Genomic DNA, 18,697 nt, shown 5'->3' with positions numbered 1-18,697 from the left:
CATTCAGTAGGTTTTCGTGTGGTGGTTTGGGACTAAGACGTCTTCATCAATCCATTCAACATCTATCCATATACTATCCAGTAAAAAGCACAGTAGCAAACGCTACACTATTTTCAATTGATTTAGTCTAACTATATGATATCAAAACCCATTCTTTCTGAAAAAAGGCCTGTTTGTTCCTAGTACTAGGGCCAGCGACCAGCTACTGTACGTCAGTATCTATGTGCCGAGTGCTGCACCTCTGTCTGCGAGGTGTCCTTCAAGAAGGACCTCGCTCCTGCTGTCCACCTGCTGTCTCCTTGTTGAAGAGCTACAGGGACACACTTTTCAACGCTGATTTGGACATTATGTCAGAGCGGATCATAATGTTTCAATATCCCAACAGTGTGCGTTATGCGTGCGCGCTGTTGCGCCGGCTTCCCTGACCGCTGTGCTGTAGCTGCTGTCAGTGACTGTAGTGGAAGGATTGTACGTTCACACTGCCAACACACCGCCTAGCATGTCGGGGGTGACAGCGGCTCGTCTGGTAATCGGAAGGTTCCCGGTTCGATTCCAACTCCTCCGGCAGAGTGTTCTTGAGCGAGACACTTAACCCCTAACAGCTCCCACCTGGCATGGTGGCCTCTGCCGTGAACAGGCGAATGTGAGGCATACTGTACGTTGCAAAGCGCTTTGGATAAAAGCTGTTATATAAATGCAGTCCATTTACCTTAGAAGGGAGCAATGCTAGTTCCCACATCATCATCAAATCAGACGGGCTCCTATTGGAAAGGCACTTGCCGTAATATCACCAAACCAACAGGCGTGCACACAAGAGCAACACTGAGCTAAAAATAACCTCTGCTGCTCTCGTCTCTCCCCCTCCTCCTCCTCCTCCTTGCCCGGCCTCCCACCCACAAGAACCTATTAAGCTGGACAGGGGGTCCCTGGAGTGGACACACACTGCCCCCCCCCCCCCTGACAGGAGTGCTCTACCTGGGATGGTAGGTAAGTTATTGTGCGGGTGAAGCCTGTACAGTCAAGAGTGTGAAAAGCCACCATTATGCATCTTTCACAGGAACTCCAGGCAGTCGCTCCCAGATGAACAAGCCACGTGAGCTGGAAGATGACAGTGATTCTGAGCAGAGCAGAGAGGTTGTGCTCTCTCTCACTCGCTCTCTCTCTCTATTCATCCCCCTTCTCTCATTCTTCATAGCCGTCTGTTTATTTATCTCTAAGTATCCCAGTGCACTCGCTCTCTCGCTCTCTCTATCCATCCCCCTTTTGTCATTCTTCATAGCTCTCTCTCTCTCTGTGTGTCTGTCTGTGTGTCTGTCTGTGTGTCTGTCTGTCTGTCCTTCTGTGTCTGTCTGTCTGTCTCTCTGTGTCTGTCTGTCTCTCTGTGTCTGTCTGTCTCTCTGTGTCTGTCTGTCTGTCTGTCTGTCTGTCTGTCTGTCTGTCCTTCTGTGTCTGTCTGTCTCTCTGTGTCTCTCTGGCTGTCTCTCTGTGTCTGGCTGTCTCTCTGTGTCTGTCTGTCTGTCTCTCTGTATCTGTCCCTCTGTATCTGTCCCTCTGTGTCTGTCTGTCTGTCTGTCTGTCCCTCTGTGTCTGTCTGTCTGTCTGTCCGTCCACTCGCGCTCTACAAGCGTGCGTGAAAGTCTCTCGCCCGACAGGAAGTGCTAACACGACACCGCGCCTCCAGCCTGTCTGAGGAGGCAGTAGACTGTGAACTCACATATCAGTGTGCTGCAGGAATCCCTCTGTCAGGCCGCGCAATTATAAATGAGAAACGCATCAGACCCAGCCACCCCAGTTACTTTTACACAGACGCACGCACGCACACACACCTCAGCTGCTGGGAGAGGAAGTCAGAGGGCTGTGTGTACAACAGCGGTGCAGTGTGATGTCTAACCGCACCCAGTGGAGCGGTCTGGCTCACTGTGGGTCTCCTTCACGCTCATGCATGCCAATAGGGGAGAGAGCGCGGGGCCTGGTGTGAGATACGGCTACGGTCAATAAAATGGAAGAGGATATACAATTCCTTCCTACCCTATCTCTCTCTCTCTCTGTCCCCCTTGTTCTCTACCTCTCTCCCTCCCTCCCTCTCTCCCTTCAGTCCGACCTACGCTGTCTCGCTGCAGACGTAGCAAGAGACACAGCATTGCGATTGGGACAGGTTTAGGAGGCTCTTATGGGAAAACAAATGACCCTCATTATGTTAAGATACATAGATTTTTAACCCTAACCCTATTTCTTACTTAACAAGGATAATGTAGAGTCTTTTCTCAATGTTGTTCCTCATACTAGCGCCAGACAGTTACCCACAAAGCAATGCAAAGGCAACAGGGGTGGAGCTGCTGTCTGTACAAGCTGACTGAAGCGCAATGAAATCTACTGTGTGTGCTCTGTGGAGTACATTTCAGTGAGCCTCAAGTTAGCTCGTGTAGCTCGACCCCATTGACCTTGCATCGGTTTGTGGCTTAACTAGCCGGAGATTGTATGAGGAAGAGCATGGGTTGTGCTGAGAAAGGACTTCACTGATCAGCAACCTCATTGGTAAGTACTAGTAGCAATATAGGGCTAGGGTTAAAAAAATCATAACTATCCCTTTAACATCCAATCAGCAAACAGCTGCCAAGGCCTTTCAGGATTCAAGAAAAGACATCTTTATTGTCTGTTATTGCAAGCAACAAAATTGTCCACCAATAACATGCAACAGAAAGACAGAAATCAAGACATATAACTTGAACAAGTAACAAGAGAAGTGACTGAAAAAGAAAATAGGAAATAGTTATCAACCAGATAAATAGTAAAAAAATAAAAAATAAAAAAAAAACAAGGCCACACAGCAGTAGCTGCTGCATAGCGGTCAGATAAAATCAATCAGAGAATTAGTTGACCCCTGATCCCATAGCCCAGATGGGGACATCAACGTATCGATACAGAGCGGGAAACGTCTAAACACAGATAGGATGATTGAACTTGAGACCGCCATGTTTGTCGGAATCAAAACATAATTATGGTAAAGGACCTGACGAGCTTATCAAAACCAGCACTGCCGCGTGTGACTCAGCTTGGAGGAACAGAGGAATGTCACCCTGGCTATATATCTGGAATATCATCATTCATGAACATCCTTCTTCTCATCATTATCTACACTTGCATACACACAAGCTCATGCCTGCATGCACACAAAAAACACACACACACACACACACACTTGAATATCCCATTATCACAGATGCATGTCTGAATGGGCAATAGGCTCAATGTTCACAGGCTGACGTTACAATGGAACAACACTGCCTTACCCTCATGAAGATAAGGGGGAAATAACTCACACAAAACCTTAAAACTGAAATAGCGCTTTTCTGACCACTAGGGGGCTGCGAGTCGCCACTATAAACTAACTCAGTAATCCCAAAAGAAGGCCTCTTCATGCATCAACATAAAAGTGCCTAACCGGCACAATATTGTTGTAGCTAATTACAAGATTTCAACTACAATACATACAATTTTGTCTTGGGAATTTTCTGGTTGTTAAACAAGGTAGGTAAATACTTCACAATACTGTTCAGACAGCACAATATTGATGTAATTAAGAGATTTGCTGGAGAAAAAAAAATCACTTGTTTATAAAATAGGCAGAGCTAAAGTGTGGACCGGGTTTTATCAACAAATAAAATAAATGGTGGAATAACAACAGACTGGCTGCTGGTGGTGCAGGGTTGATTGAGTAAGACACCATGACTCAATGAGACCTTCTGATAGCAGGTGGTCATAAGAAGTAGTTATTGCAGCTTTAAAGAGTAACTAAACACATGCTGTAATCTCCACCTCATCTGTGAAGTCAGAATATAAATTTTTTGTTCCCTAGACAGACTCTGATAGCACCTCCAAAGACGCACTCCTGACATCACTGATTGGGGTGGGGCAAAGTGTGCAGCAGGGTGAGAATATCAACCACTAGGGCAGCAGAATTACCATGTGTTTAGTTACTCTTTAATAGGCAGAACAAAAGGGAGACCCCCCCCCCCCCCACAACCAGGATGGTCAGGCATACACTAGCAGCTTCTGAGGTGGGCAACTGATGATTTGCAATAATCCATAGAGAAGTATAGACTGGGTAACACCCTGTCAGCCCCACACCCCAGGACACACGTGCAGTTACCCGCTAACCTATCACCCCCACACGGTAAAGGCAACAACCAGCCTGTGTGGCTGTACCCGCTCTGAGTAAACCCAGCCAGTGCCGAACATCCATCATTGTGTACTAATGGACTCTAATGGTTATATCACACTACGAGGGGTAAAGACGCCCGTTCCAGCACAACGCTGGAAATGTGTTGCGTCAGAATCTGTGTAGTCCAGCAGAGCGCCCTGCGGGGGGCCGAGCCCAGCAGAGGAGGGGGTTTCTGGACAGCTACTCAAGACCAACATGTGGAATGACTTACTCCTCTCACTTTCTCCTTCTCCATCTATCTATCTGAGTCACACTTTTTGCTCTCTCTCTCTTACTCTCTCTCTTTCTCTCTACTGACAGATAGCTTTAGGACTGGAACGAAGAGGAGGCCAGCTAGAGAAGAGGAGTTACAAGCTGAGAAAGAGCATGCCCTGGCCTGTTTACGGAGATGCTTTAATAAATAACAATACATAATCACACAAAAGAAACACACCAAAACCATGGGAGAAAAGAATAATGACAGTTTAATAGTCGTGTCATTACATGACATCATGGGGATGTAAAATCTCCCAACCGACGACAATATCCTGACCACAGTTAAAGAGTCCACGGGGATCAGGACCGACGACAATCGCCTGACCACAGTTAAAGAGGCACAGTTAAAGAGGCTTCCTCCAGAAGCCTCCAGGGGGAGATACTATTTGGAACAAAACCAATGACGGCATGGGATCATTTAGCAAACATCTTCATTTTCAGTTAATTAGATTTAGGAGTTGATGGCTGCCATGTGTGTTGGAATGGGAACCATGATGTACAGAACACTGGTGCAGTGGTTAACACTGTTGTCTCACAGCAGCAAGGTCCTGGGTTCAAATCCCAGCAGGGGGTCTGGCCAGAAGGGGGCCTTTCTGTGTGGAGTTCGCATGTTCTCCCTGTGTTTGTGTGGGTTTCCTCCCACACCAAAAGACACACATGCTAGGTTTCCTGCCATTGCCCTTGAACCAAGGCACTGGCATTACAACGGGAGCTGGTCCCTTGACCAAGGTACTGGCATCACAACTGGAGCTGGTCCCTTGATCAAGGTACTGGCATTACAGCTGGAGCTGGTCCCTTGATCAAGGTACTGGCATTACAACTGGAGCTGGTCCCTTGACCAAGGTACTGGCATTACAGCTGGAGCTGGTCCCTGGACCAAGGTACTGGTATTACAACGGGAGCTGGTCCCTTCAAGGTACTGGCATTACAGCTGGAGCTGGTCCCTGGACCAAGGTACTGGCATTACAACGGGAGCTGGTCCCTTCAAGGTACTGGCATTACAACAGGAGCTGGTCCCTTCAAGGTACTGGCATTACAACTGGAGCTGGTCCCTGGACCAAGGTACTAGCATTACAACTGGAGCTGGTCCCTTCAAGGTACTATCATTACAACTGGAGCTGGTCCCTTGACCAAGGTACTATCATTACAACTGGAGCTGGTCCCTTGACCAAGGTACTATCATTACAACTGGAGCTGGTCCCTTGACCAAGGTACTATCATTACAACTGGAGCTGGTCCCTTGACCAAGGTACTGGCATTACAACTGGAGCTGGTCCCTTGACCAAGGTACTATCATTACAACTGGAGCTGGTCCCTTGACCAAAGTACTATCATTACAACTGGAGCTGGTCCCTTGACCAAGGTACTATCATTACAACTGGAGCTGGTCCCTTGACCAAGGTACTGGCATTACAACTGGAGCTGGTCCCTTGACCAAGGTACCATCATTACAACTGGAGCTGGTCCCTTGACCAAAGTACTATCATTACAACTGGAGCTGGTCCCTTGAACAAGGTACTGGCCTTACAACTGGATCTGGGCCCCGGGTGCCCCACTATGTGTGGCTGCCCCACAGCTCCTGAATAGTTAGGATGGGTCAAACACAGAGGATGAATTTCCCCAAGGGGATTAATAAAAGTACAACTTAACTTAAAAATCCATTAGGCATTTTGGGACCAAACTGTTCTGGAGGCTCCATTAGAGGAACTACTCACTGGGGAGCTCCCCCGAAAACTACATTCCATTTTTTCTCTTTGCAATAGGAAGCAATAAGAATGCTGACCCTGTAAGCCGATGTAATGTAAGCCGACCCTGCTTCTGCCTTCTCTCCCCGGAGGGCGGAGATAGACGGTGGCGGGACGATGCGAGCATAGATCACACTAGATTGATCAACTTAAAGTGGAACTATCTTATAAATTGCCTTTTTCAGTGTTTAGCATTGTTTCCTAGCTATGTGGACTTATATTAATAGGATCTATGTCTCTAATTCTCATATTGGCGCATTCTTCCAATTCTCCTCTCACAATATTCACCCTCACTGAACTGAGTCATCTGAAAATGTGCATATCTGTGATGTCAGAGATTTCTCAGCTGCATAATAATGTGGCAGTTGATGTGGCAGTTGGCACCAGGCCACACAGTGGTTGGAGCCCAGCCTCAAAACGGCTTAACACTTTGACTGCCAGGGGGCGTCTTTAGACGTCTTTGCTGGCCATGCTAAAGTTGCCGGGGGACGCTGTACGTCGTCTTTATATCAATATTTCAAAAATCTGCGATCGGATTCATAATGTCCCTCCGCTGGCCTGAGATTCACCAGCAGGACCCACTGAGCTCTCTGGCGGTTCAGGAGCGCCATCTGGTGGCCGATCGGCGCAAGCGCTTAACAGGAAGCGCACTAGAGGTTTTGCTAGACGTCCGTATTGCTTCCGGCCACTCGGTACATGTCCCGTGACTCTAGCTCGTCACTCTACATAGCGATCGATTGCCAATAACTCGATAAACAACATGATTTGGACGTATATACCATTATACAAGCTGGAGATGGACCGGGTAATAATATATCCCATAATGATAAAATTTCTACTCGACAATGATCGCCCAACGGCGCGCGGAGACTGGGGTGAGTTTCAGCGTGTAACGTTACCGTCTTCGATAATAACTGATATTATCAACATTTGACCCACATTAGATGATTGGTATAACGCTGCCCACGGAATTATAAACGCCCCCTCGCCCATCCGGTCAACATCAGATGACGTGTAGTAACTTCTAGAAGTACGTCTAGTTGGAATTTTTTATATCGCGCTGATTGCCATCAAACTGTATTTCATCATCAATATAATGCATTTGGGGCTATATATCACGTTCTGGAGAAAGCTGCAGAAAGAGATGAAAACATACTTATACATTAGACCATACTTTACTATGAATATGTGAATGAAAAAGTTTAACGTTGCTACACAATGAACAATACATATAGGACTTTGAATGGGCCCTAATAATGGCAATGTAGCAATAGAATTTAAAAAGTTATAGCCCTGCAAAGAAGGGGACTTTCTCCATAGACAAATAGCGCTGGCAATCTATGGTATATCATTAATTTAACCTTAGGCAACCAAAGTGTTAAGATCTTGAGGTAGAAAAATGCTGTTTTTGAGTACTTGATTAGAAATACAAAACAATGCATTAAAAAAGAAAAAAAAACGTACAGAGGTGTTTCATAAACTCACAGGAATTGTGTAAAAGTGCCCAAATAGTGAAAGAAATAGTAAAATAGTTCCCCTTTAAAATTAAGCATTTCCTGGTTGATAACCAGATGAGCGGGCCAAAATGGCCAATGACCTAGAAATACGAGACTGTTCTGACAGCACAATATTGATTTGAGATTTGCTGTGATTACAAAAAAATATATTCAACTACAATATGAGCTTGACTCGGACAAAAGCATTGGTCGGCTTGCGTCACATCAGCGGTGAACTTGACCTCTGGACCAATCACTGTACACTTGTGTCCCTCATGGTTGCTCTGTGCAGGGACAGTCCCTGCCGTGAGATGAGAGCTGTGGAATAATGATCCCCTCCCCCCTCAAACAATCTCCCAGTCATGTTCCAACCCCCCTCCCATTCTTGTTATTCCCCCCACATCTCTCCAATCTGTCTACCCTCCCCCACTTATCCACCTTTTGTCTCTCGCCCGATACCCCCCCCCCCCTTCTAACTCAGCCCTCCCCCTCCTTGCCCCCCTCCAGGCCCCCCTCCAACCCAATACCTGGCCCGATCTATTCACAATCCCTTTCTCTCTACTATAAAGACCTAGGTTTTACTGGATTCTGGAGCTCTTTGGGGGGATACTAGGCCTGTGTCTCTCCTGGAGTCATCCAGCAATAACGCTCGACCTATTTGTACTTGATACTCTGTTTGAGCTAAATAAACCTGTGTTTACTAAGTCTATATCTGACTGAGTACATCCTTACTCGTGGTGAATTCCTCAACAGAGCCTAAAAAAGCCTCTCAAAAAAGGTTCAGGAACCACCTGCAGTGTGATTTTTTTTTATCTACTTTTTCTCCCATTTTCTATTTTTCTCCCATCCCAATTTCGTATTGTCCAATTCTACCCTCCCCTGTCTCGAACGCTGTCAGGCCATGCCTCCCACTGGCCGGCTGCAATGTGGACGGAGCCTTGCATCACGTGTCCCCTCCGGTACACGAGGAGGCAGCCGTCGCATCTTTTCACCTGCACAGCGCAATCTCTGTGTCGGGGGTCTGCGTTTGGAGGGCACGCCGCCCCCGTCACTTCCTGATTCTACTGAGCAGGCGCACCAACCAACCTGTAGGAGTCGCTGTCCACAACGTCCGATCCCCACCCACCAGCTTCCCACCCCTAACACTGCCAATTGTGTTAGTATGAACGACCAGCCAAGCTGGTAGCAATGCCGAGAGCTGGGCTCAAACCCAGCATCTCCTGCATTAGTGGCGAGCGCCTTGCCTACTGCGCCACTTAGCCACCGCCACCAACACTTCCTGAACCATGAAAATGTCCCTCCGGTCTGAAAACGTCTAATGTCTTGGTTGGTTATAGAGGACGCGGATAATGAGTCTGATTCCGAGCTAGTGAGCGAGTCGACTGCAGATGTAATGAGAACAGATCACACATATTTCTATTACTGGGTTTCCTGCACAAACTCAGTCTTGAGTTCATCAACTGATGATAAATGAAAACAGGAGGAAGATGGGGGGGGGTTCTACCCATCGAAACCGAACAGAGGTGGGATGTGCTGGGATGCTGTTATGCTGTTATAAATGTACAATATTTCCTTTTGAAATGGATTGAGGTGAAAGTAGAAAAGTGCTCCCAAAATGGAAATACTCAAGTAAAGTACAAGTATCATGATTGTACTTACTGTACAAAGTACTCGAGTTAAAATAGTTTAAACCGCCGTTTTCCAGACTTTCTTTTTCCATCTTTCTCTCTGGCAGAGACGGCACCATCGGACCTCCTTGGAACCTCCCAAAGATTCACACGTTCACAGTCTGCCCACTACTTCAGACTAGATTACACTACCAGGGACGACACCCAGCTGCTGCATACGAACCAGACCATCTCTCAACACGCACACGCACACACACACACACACACACACACACACACGTTCCTGCAGGTTTCAACTAGTTACATTCAAGACCACTTTGAATATAATTTAATACCCATTTCATGGCCATACTGGCAAAAATACATGTTTAAGACCTATTTAAGAATTTAAGAACTTTTTAAGACACTGCGGGAACCCTGACACACACACCTCCATCTCACACAAAAAGACCCAGATGGACGAGGCAGACACCCCCCCCCCCCCCCATGTGTCAGTGACAGGCTATATGGTTTCCTGCAGCGTCTAGGTGGTTCGTGTTCTCTTTCCCGTGGCCTTGCGCACGGACACATGGCGATGTCGTTAGAGAGCAGAGACAATACAGATGACATCACCCCTGGAAATTCGTGGAACCGCTATCGACACCGACCTGCTCCGACAAAGACATCATTATCCTTCTATACAAAAATAAATATAAAAAAATAAGTCTGCCGTGATATTTCAGAAACCCGGGAGAAAAGTGGGGAACGATCTCTGAAGGAAGTTAAAGAGAACGGACTCTGAATGTTTGACCCAAAGTTAGGACCCTTGAGAAGAGCATTATGTCTCCCAAGGGGGTTTCCTACCCACAATGTATTCTTGGTACATATTGTGCGTTCGTGTGTACTAATTCAAAACACATGTTTACTATAATATGTGTAATCCAAGTACACTTAATAGCAAACTTGACTCTTGTAGTTCAGTAAAACTTAAAAAATACATCAAAAGTATAATTTCTATATATTTAAGCACACATTTTAACCCTTTCACTACCACACTACAGAAGGTTAACCTTTCACTAACCACACTACAGACTGTTAACCGTCTGTAGTGTTGGTGGTGAAAGGGTTAACCCTTTGTCGTGTGGTAGTGAAAAGGGGTTAACCCTTTGGTAGATTGGTAGTGAAAGGGTTTAAAACACAAAGTACAACTCTTTATACACATACAACTTTAGTATACCGGTACTTTCTGAATACATAAAAAGTGAGTATACGAAGTATACTTTCAGAGAATAAAACTTAGAATAGCTATAAATAGTTATAGTTATAATGTGCTTTTCTTTTACTTGAGTTGGTTGGTGGATGGATCTCTGTGGGATCAGTGCATGAGATGGATGTGTGTCCCTGAGGCCACCCTGGGGGGGGGGGGGGGGGGGGGGGGGGGGGGAGGAGGGGGGTTGTAGAGCCAGAATTGTTAGCAGGCTCTCTGGTTTCTTCAGGGTTGGTGCGTTTCAACAGGCTGAAAGGCAGGATTAACCAGCCCGAGGCAGCGACAGTTGGATTTAACCCTCGCCTGGCCACAGACGCCGCATGGGGAAACTCTTAATCTAGCAACGGCAGGAGGTGGAAGTACCTAACTCTTAAGGGTGCACTATGCAGTTTCAAGGGGGGGGGGGGAGGGGGGGGGGGGTGACGTGTTACATTCAGCATAAGGTGCAATTCTATTCTAATCTGTTATACATGTTTAATACACAAACAACTAAATCATTTTGAGGCACCATGAACCAAACGTAAGCCTTCTTTACAAACAAAATTGCCACTGCAGTGAATCGGCAACTTTTCAGGCAGATTTCTAGCTTCAAACAGTGTTCTAGGTATTTTATCCCGTATTAGGATAAGCAGACATCTCATCCCATGCAGAATAAAATATTTTGTACATGGGTGCAAATTTCACTCTTGTTCCATACTTGTCTATCGGTTGCAATTGGGTTATTAGCGATGGCGGCCGTCATCAATGTTCCCAGCTGTGTGTGATCACTCACCATCCTCACTGGTGTGCGTCTCTGTGCCTCCTTCATTCTCCACCTCCTCCAGGGCGCGTGCTCGCTGTAGGGGGCTCTCGCACTGCGGGAGGACACACATACAAATAGTCAGGGTCACAGTCAGGGTCAAGGGTCAGGGGGTCTGTTTCCATAGATACAGACGCAGGATCGTTTGGTTGAAATCACCGTATCCAAGCAATTCCTTAGGATTTCTGGGCAAAGTTTGAAAAGATTGAAACCAGTCTCCCTTAAGTCCGTTCCCTGAGCCCTTCTATACATGTGCCATCCAGTGGTTTATATCATATCCTCTTCATACACTATGCTGAATTATTCCTGCACAGCCTGGCAACGTAGAACTTTGGATATTTGTCGTGACATTTGTTTACTGTGTTTGGTGCTCTTGACAAAGTGCAGAGTGAAACCTAACCGAACCAAATGAAAAATGCAACAATGTTGCAATTTCACGCCCCAAATCGCACGAGTCTACTGAACTACATGTGTGAAAATGCCCTAAAAATGCCAAAGAAGGAGTGCTAATGTTCTCTGCTCTGAGATGAGACACTTCTCTCTGAAGCACGACTCCATTCCTCGTCTCCATAGTCCGTTTGTAACGTGGGAGTGGTGTCTGAATCTCACATCCGTGCAGATGAAGGGGAATTCTTTGAGACGCAGACTGAAAGGGGGTTCAGGCAGAGGTCACGATCAGTATTCCGTCAGCAGAGCTTAGATCCTCTCTCTGTGATTGGACCCTGCTGAGAGGAACGGGCACTAATGCCCCTCACATCCTCATGAGATTACTCTGCTGCCACATATTAACATGCCAGCCTCCTCTCCTCTGCCCTCTTCTCCTCCCCCCTGCTCTCCTGTTTCTCTCCTCTACCCACCTCTCCTCTGCCCTGCTCTCTTCACCTCTCCTCTCATCTCGCCCTGCTCTCCTCCTCTGCTTTCTTCTCCCCTCCTCTCTTGTCCTCTCATCTCCTCTCCTCTCTCCTGTTCAGCTCTCCTCTCCCCTCCTCTCCCCTGCTCTCCTCTCCTCTCCCCTGCTTTCCTCACCTCTCCCCTCCTCTGCTCTCCTAACCTCCCCTGCTCTCCTCTCCCCTCCCCTGCTCTCCTCTCCCCTCCCCTGCTCTCCTCTCCCCATCCCCTCCTCTCCCCTCCCCTGCTCTCCTCTCACCTCCTCTCCTCTGCTCTCCTCTCCTCCCCATGATCTCCTCTCCTCTCCCTTCCTCCGCTTTCCTTTCCTCTCCTCTCCCCTTCTCTCCTCTCCCCTGCTCTCCTCTCCTCTGCTCTCCTCTCCTCTCCTCTCCCCTCCTCTTCTTTCCTCTCCTCTCCTCTCATCTCCTCTGCTCTCCTCTCCTCTGCTTTCCTTTCCCCTCCTCTCATCTCCTCTCCCCTCCTCTTCTTTCCTCTCCTCTGCTCTGCTCTCCTCTCCTCCAGAGGAAGGCAACACATTTCAATGTGCCTCACCAGGGGACACGGTCCAACTGTGATGGGTGATTAGTACTAGCCGGGGATAAAGTACCATTAGAGGGAGGGTGGCGAGAGAGAGATAGGGAGAGGTAGAGGGAGAAAGATGGAGAGAGAGAGACATATAGAGACAGAGAGTGAGTCACCAGACAGGGGGTGATAAGCCCTGCTTACAGATGTGGGGCTGGCAAAGAGCTTTAAAAGGTTTCGTCGGTTTAACAACGAAGGAAACTCAAGTAAGGGCCGCAATTCACCTAATCATCCCCCCTTCCATGGACCAAGTCACCTCAAGTCCTTTTCATCTCACCTCGGTGGATTGTGGGTAATAATTACAGAGATTGGTTTTGACTTGTACATCACTCACAGTCATGTACAGTACCATGGAGGCCAGGCTGAAGCGTGCGCCAGGCGCTTGTATCCTTCCACCTCAGACACCTCATCAGTTGGTATAATTACCTGTATTAAGTCCATTTTAAACAGTGCCGAGACAGCTGTGGTGTTCGGGTGCGTCTCAGAGCATAGAACACCCCCCCCCCCCCCCCCCCCCACCAGTGAAGGGGATCTGGCAAGGTGCCCATGTTCCATTTACTGTGTAGGAGGGAGTGGGAAGACCAGCCCCTGTATGTCTATCTGTCTGTCTATCTGTCTGTCTGTCTGTCTGTCTGTCTGTCTGTCTGTCTGTCTGTCTGTCTGCTCTGTCTGTCTGTCTGTCTGTCTGTCTGTCCCGTCTGTCTGTCCCGTCTGTCTGTCTGTCTGTCTGTCTGTCTGTCTGTCTGTCTATCGGTCTATCTGTCTGTCTGTCTGTCTGTCCCATCTGTCTGTCTGTCTGTCTGTCTGTCTGTCTGTCTGTCTGTCTGTCCCATCTGTCCGTCTGTCTGTCTGTCCCATCTGTCCGTCTGTCTGTCTGTCTGTCTGTCTGTCTGTCTGTCTGTCTGTCTGTCTGTCTGTCTGTCTGTCTGTCTGTCTGTCTATCGGTCTGTCTGTCTGTCTGTCTGTCTGTCTGTCTGTCTGTCTGTCTGTCTGTCTGTCTGTCTGTCTGTCTGTCTGTCTGTCTGTCTGTCCCATCTGTCTGTCTGTCTGTCTGTCTGTCTGTCTGTCTGTCTGTCTGTCTGTCTGTCTGTCTGTCTGTCTGTCTTGTCTGTCTGTCTGTCTGTCTGTCTGTCTGTATGTCTGTATGTCTATCGGTCTGTCTGTCTGTCTAGTCTGCCTCCTATGACCCCACATTTCACTTTGCACATGTGCAACCTTCTTTCAAGTGACATCAGCGGAATGGTTCTCCATCTCTGGTTTCACTCACAGGTGACCTTTGACCTGATCCTGACCACCAGCCGAGACAGCTTGACCTTTCCTTCTCGGCCGTGGTGTGTGGTTTGTTTCAAGTCTCAAGTTTATTTGTCACATCCGGGGCGGCTGGGTGGCGCAGCGGAGATTGCGCTCGTCACCAATGCAAGAGACTCCGGTCTCGAATCCGGGTGTCAGCATTGCCTCCGGCTTGGGCCGGCCGTCATACTGGCTCAATTGGCAGAGTTAGCGGGTGGAAGTCGATGGGTGGTATTCTGGACGTTGTGGACAGCGACTCCTACAGGTCGGTTGGGGGATGCCTGCACAGCAGAGCCAGGAAGTGACGGGGGTAGTGTGAGCCTCCCACACGTTACACTTCGCCAATGAGAGTCCGCTCTGGCAGGTGAAAAGATGTGACAGGCTGCCTCCTCGTGTACCGGAGGGGACACGTGATGCAAGGCTTCTATCCTCCCTACAACCGACCAGTGGGGGGCATATGCGAGCAACGTTCAAGACAGGGGAGGGGAGAATTGGAAACACGAAATTGGGATGGGAGAAAAATGAGAAAAAGTGGATACAAAAAAAAAGTTTATTTGTCACATCCCTGACTTTTTACAGTAGAGGAGTGAAATGTTTTTTCTTGGCTCCGCATCTTACAGTAGTACAGACAATATTTAATATTTAAAGTAGCAGCATAGTATTAACAAATAAAATGTTAAATATCAATGATAAAATATGAATTATACATGTACTGAAAAGTTAAAAAATATAGGAGATATTAAAGGTCCTATGTCTTATAAATTGCCCTTTCCAGTGTTTAGCATTGTTTTCTAGCAATTTGGGGTTGTATCAATGGGGTCTGTGTCTCTAATTCTCATTTTGGCGCATCAGTCCAGTTCACATGTCACAAGATCCTCCCCCACTGAACTAAGCCATTCTTATTCAACTGTTTTGCTGATGTGAATAAGGCACTGATCTGCATATCTCAACCCCTGGTTGTAGTCAACGCCACAATCCACAATTCGCTCAACAACAGAGCGAGTGGAAATACTGACACTTCTCCAAACGGGTTGACGTGACGCTGACGTTGATCTAATCAGTGGATTGCATATTTTCGTCAAGAAGCAGAATAAGGCTAACCCTCTCTGCCTCTTGGGACATCATAACCAGGCTACCAACTTGAAGACGTGGTCATTTTTGGATTATCAAAGCTTTTGGACTGCAATAAGAAGATTTTGGATCTGTTTACCGCGCACAGGACCTACCAAAATGAACTGATTAAGACACTTGGACACTTGGACTAATGCATTCAGTCATTTGGACGGAGTTGTTAAAACTCACTCCACTCAAATCAATAGAGTTATAGTTCACTCTACTCAAATCAAATTTAAAGTGACGTGGCTGGGAGAAATGTTGCCAGTCAGTTCAGCCAAAACAAATTCCTGGACCAAGGTCGAACCAATGCTGGAGTCGAAGGCCCTCTGGGAGATAAGAGTGGCAAGCGGCCCCCCCACCCCCAATCCCTATACCCAATCCCCCCTCCCGTACGAGTGCTGGAGGGGTGCCAAAGTGACTGTCTCATCGCCAAGCCCCACCCCCTATGACGGCAACTGTAGTCACCTCCCAGCCCCACCCCCTCCGGTCCTAGCTGACGGCATTCTAGTCAGAGTACGAGTCCGCGAAAATCTCTCCACCCTCCCTCCCCCCCCCCACACCACCCCCTCCTCCCTCTGGGTGCTCTGAGATACACAGACTCAAGGCTAGTTTAACATGTCTCAACAAATGCACATGTTTGTATTAATGAATGATTGTGCCATTATTGCTATCAAATGTAATGATTGTGAAATATTTCTGTAATGAGTTGTATGTGTATGTATCAAGCATCCTTGACTTCCAGGGACAACGATGTAAATATGTCATTGGCTTTTTCGTTCCTATCCTTGACTAAAGCAAATATGTGATGTAATAATCTGTTTTGTTGTCTAAATAAATTACCTACCTACCTACGCAAGTGCCGACAGAGAGAGAGCAGAGAACGAGCAAGCGAGAGAGAGGGAGAGAGAGATAGAGAGGGAGAGAGAGGAGAGAGGGAGAGAGAGGGAGAGAGAGAGAGATATGGAGCATTTACACACACTCCCGACTGCGTGTGTGTGGGGAAACACACACACACGCAGTCGGGAGTGTGTGTAAATGCTCCGTATCCCTCTCTCTCCCTCTCTATCTATCTCTCTCTCTTTCCTCTCTCCTCGCTCGCTCGTTCTCTGCTCTCTCTCGCTCGTTTCTCTGCTCTCTCTCTGTCGGGACTCTCATCACGTCAACCCGTGACGCACACGCACAATCCCATGCGTATTCCGACGCGCGATAATAATTCACGGGGGGTATATATTGTCATTTGAAACAAGTTACCAATGCATTGTCCCGTGGGATTTCCCCCCCGCGGCGAAATTAATTAGTCTCCCTCTCTATCTCTCTATGTCTCTCTCTGTCTGCCAGTGCAGGACTGTGGGTGACTGTCACTCAAAGCGCTTTGCGAGTAATGGGCGGGAGCCCAGCCCAAAACAGCTTGAAATCTTGAAGTGGAAAAATGCTGCTTTAGAGTACTTGATTAGAAATGCAAAACGATGCATTTAAAAAAAATAAAAACGTACAGATGTGTTCCATAGACTCACGGGAAATGTGTAAAATTGCCCAAATAGTGAAAGGAATAGCAAGACAAGGGGACTTTAAATATCAGGTCAGTAATGTGTGCAGGTCAGTAATGTGTACAGGTCAGTAATGTGTACAGGTCAGTAATGTGTACAGGTCAGTATAGCTATAAGGTAGCACCTGCTTTTTTTTTAATCATAAATAGATCAATAGACACCGTATTAGATCCCCACGTGGGGTATCATTGGAAAGCCACACTCATTGGCTACAACCCTGTCCAAAATGATCGCCAAATGATTGACGGAGCTAGAGCCCCGGGAATCGTGTACATGTTGTGTACTTTGCCGTGTACTTTGGCGCAACGCCTCACATATTGGCCATGTAAAGCCATAGGTCGTTAGAGCCATTAGACTTTAATGAAATTAAAATATTGAAATCCGTTCCGACAAGCCCACAGTAAACGTGTGACTTTGCGTGCATCCATCGTCTCCACCAGCCATATATATCTCACCAGTAGTCTCCGCCAGGCCATGCACTTCTCGTAGACGGGGCCCATCCAGCTCCTTGAGGTCAGGGAAGATGGTCTCGTGGTGGATGATGATGTCTTCACGATCTCGTTGACGTGCGCCTGGCAGGACACCTGGTCCTGGATGTCCGGCGTGGGCATGAGCGTGGGACCGAAGCAGATGGCCAGGTTGTACGAATCCATCATGTTCTCATCACTGTACTGGGACAAGCTGAGAGAGGAGAGAGAGAGAGAGAGAGAGAGAGATGAGAGAGAGATGAGAGAGAGTAGAGAGAGAGAGAGAGAGAGAGAGAGAGGAGAGAGAGGAGAGAGAGAGAGGAGAGAGAGAGAGAGAGAGAGAGAGAGAGAGAGAGAGATAGATAGATAGATAGATAGATAGATAGACAGAGACAGAGACAGAGACAGAGACAGATAGATAGTTAGATAGATGTGTTACACTTCTCTTGCTATGAAGAGTTCACCCATTAGAGCGGTTTCCAGGTATGATACATATTTCAGCCTAGTATATCGGCCCCCAATACCCCAACACATCACACCAGTACTGATCCAGTTTGTAGTACTGATAAACTTACTGGTTGAGGAAGGAGAAGAGGTAGCGCATGACGATGAGAACTGATCTGGGGACGGTCAGGAGGATCTTACGGATGTACAGAGACCTCTCATACAGGCTTTCTATTCCTGCAGGGAGAAGGAGGGGCAGAGAAGGGAGGTTTACAGCATTAACAATCGATGTACCACCTATATCACATATATACTACTGCTGCTGCTACTACTGCTGCTACTGCTGCTACTACTGCTACTACTACTACTACTACTGCTACTACTGCTACTACTGCTACTACTACTGCTACTACTGCTGCTACTACTGCTACTACTACTGCTACTGCTGCTACTGCTACTACTACTTGCTGCTGCTACTACTGCTACTGCTACTGCTGCTACTACTGCTACTACTACTACTACTATACTACTGCTACTACTACTGCTGCTACTGCTACTACTACTACTACTACTACTGCTGCTACTGCTGAGCTGCTACTACTACTGCTGCTACTACTACTGCTACTGCTACTACTGCTACTGCTACTACTGCTACTACTGCTACCTACTGCCTGCTGCTACTACTACTACTGCTGCTACTACTACTGCTACTGCTACTACTGCTACTGCTACTACTACTACTACTACTACTGCTGCTGCTACTCACATTTGACCCACTCACTCACTCACTCACTCACAGCCACTTTAACATGAGCAAACACACACTCATGCTGCACATGCTCACACTTATGGTCACTTTACAAAAGGAAAGGTCACTTTAAGAATAGTATAGTATAACTTGAGATTGTATAATATAGCATTGTATAGCAGTGTACATAAAGACCCAGTGCCTCATCCGTAGCTAACAGTGTA

General features: G+C 47.3%; 1 protein-coding gene across 1 annotated transcript in view; it reads right to left on the bottom strand.

Annotated features, from left to right (window-relative positions):
• The window catches only part of srgap1a (SLIT-ROBO Rho GTPase activating protein 1a), a 188,302-nt gene that overhangs the window by 18,579 nt on the left and 151,026 nt on the right, over positions 1–18,697 (bottom strand). The window contains 7 exon segments of the mRNA XM_084335154.1: positions 11,365–11,415; positions 11,418–11,446; positions 17,270–17,283; positions 17,285–17,311; positions 17,313–17,359; positions 17,362–17,495; positions 17,857–17,962. Coding sequence (XP_084191280.1) covers positions 11,365–11,415; positions 11,418–11,446; positions 17,270–17,283; positions 17,285–17,311; positions 17,313–17,359; positions 17,362–17,495; positions 17,857–17,962 — 408 coding nt within the window.

Source organism: Notolepis coatsorum (assembly GCF_963971535.1).
Source record: "Notolepis coatsorum genome assembly, chromosome: 18".
NCBI lineage: Eukaryota > Metazoa > Chordata > Actinopteri > Aulopiformes > Paralepididae > Notolepis > Notolepis coatsorum.
Note: the sequence above shows the minus strand (reverse complement) of the source record. Positions and strands in the feature narration are given on the sequence as shown.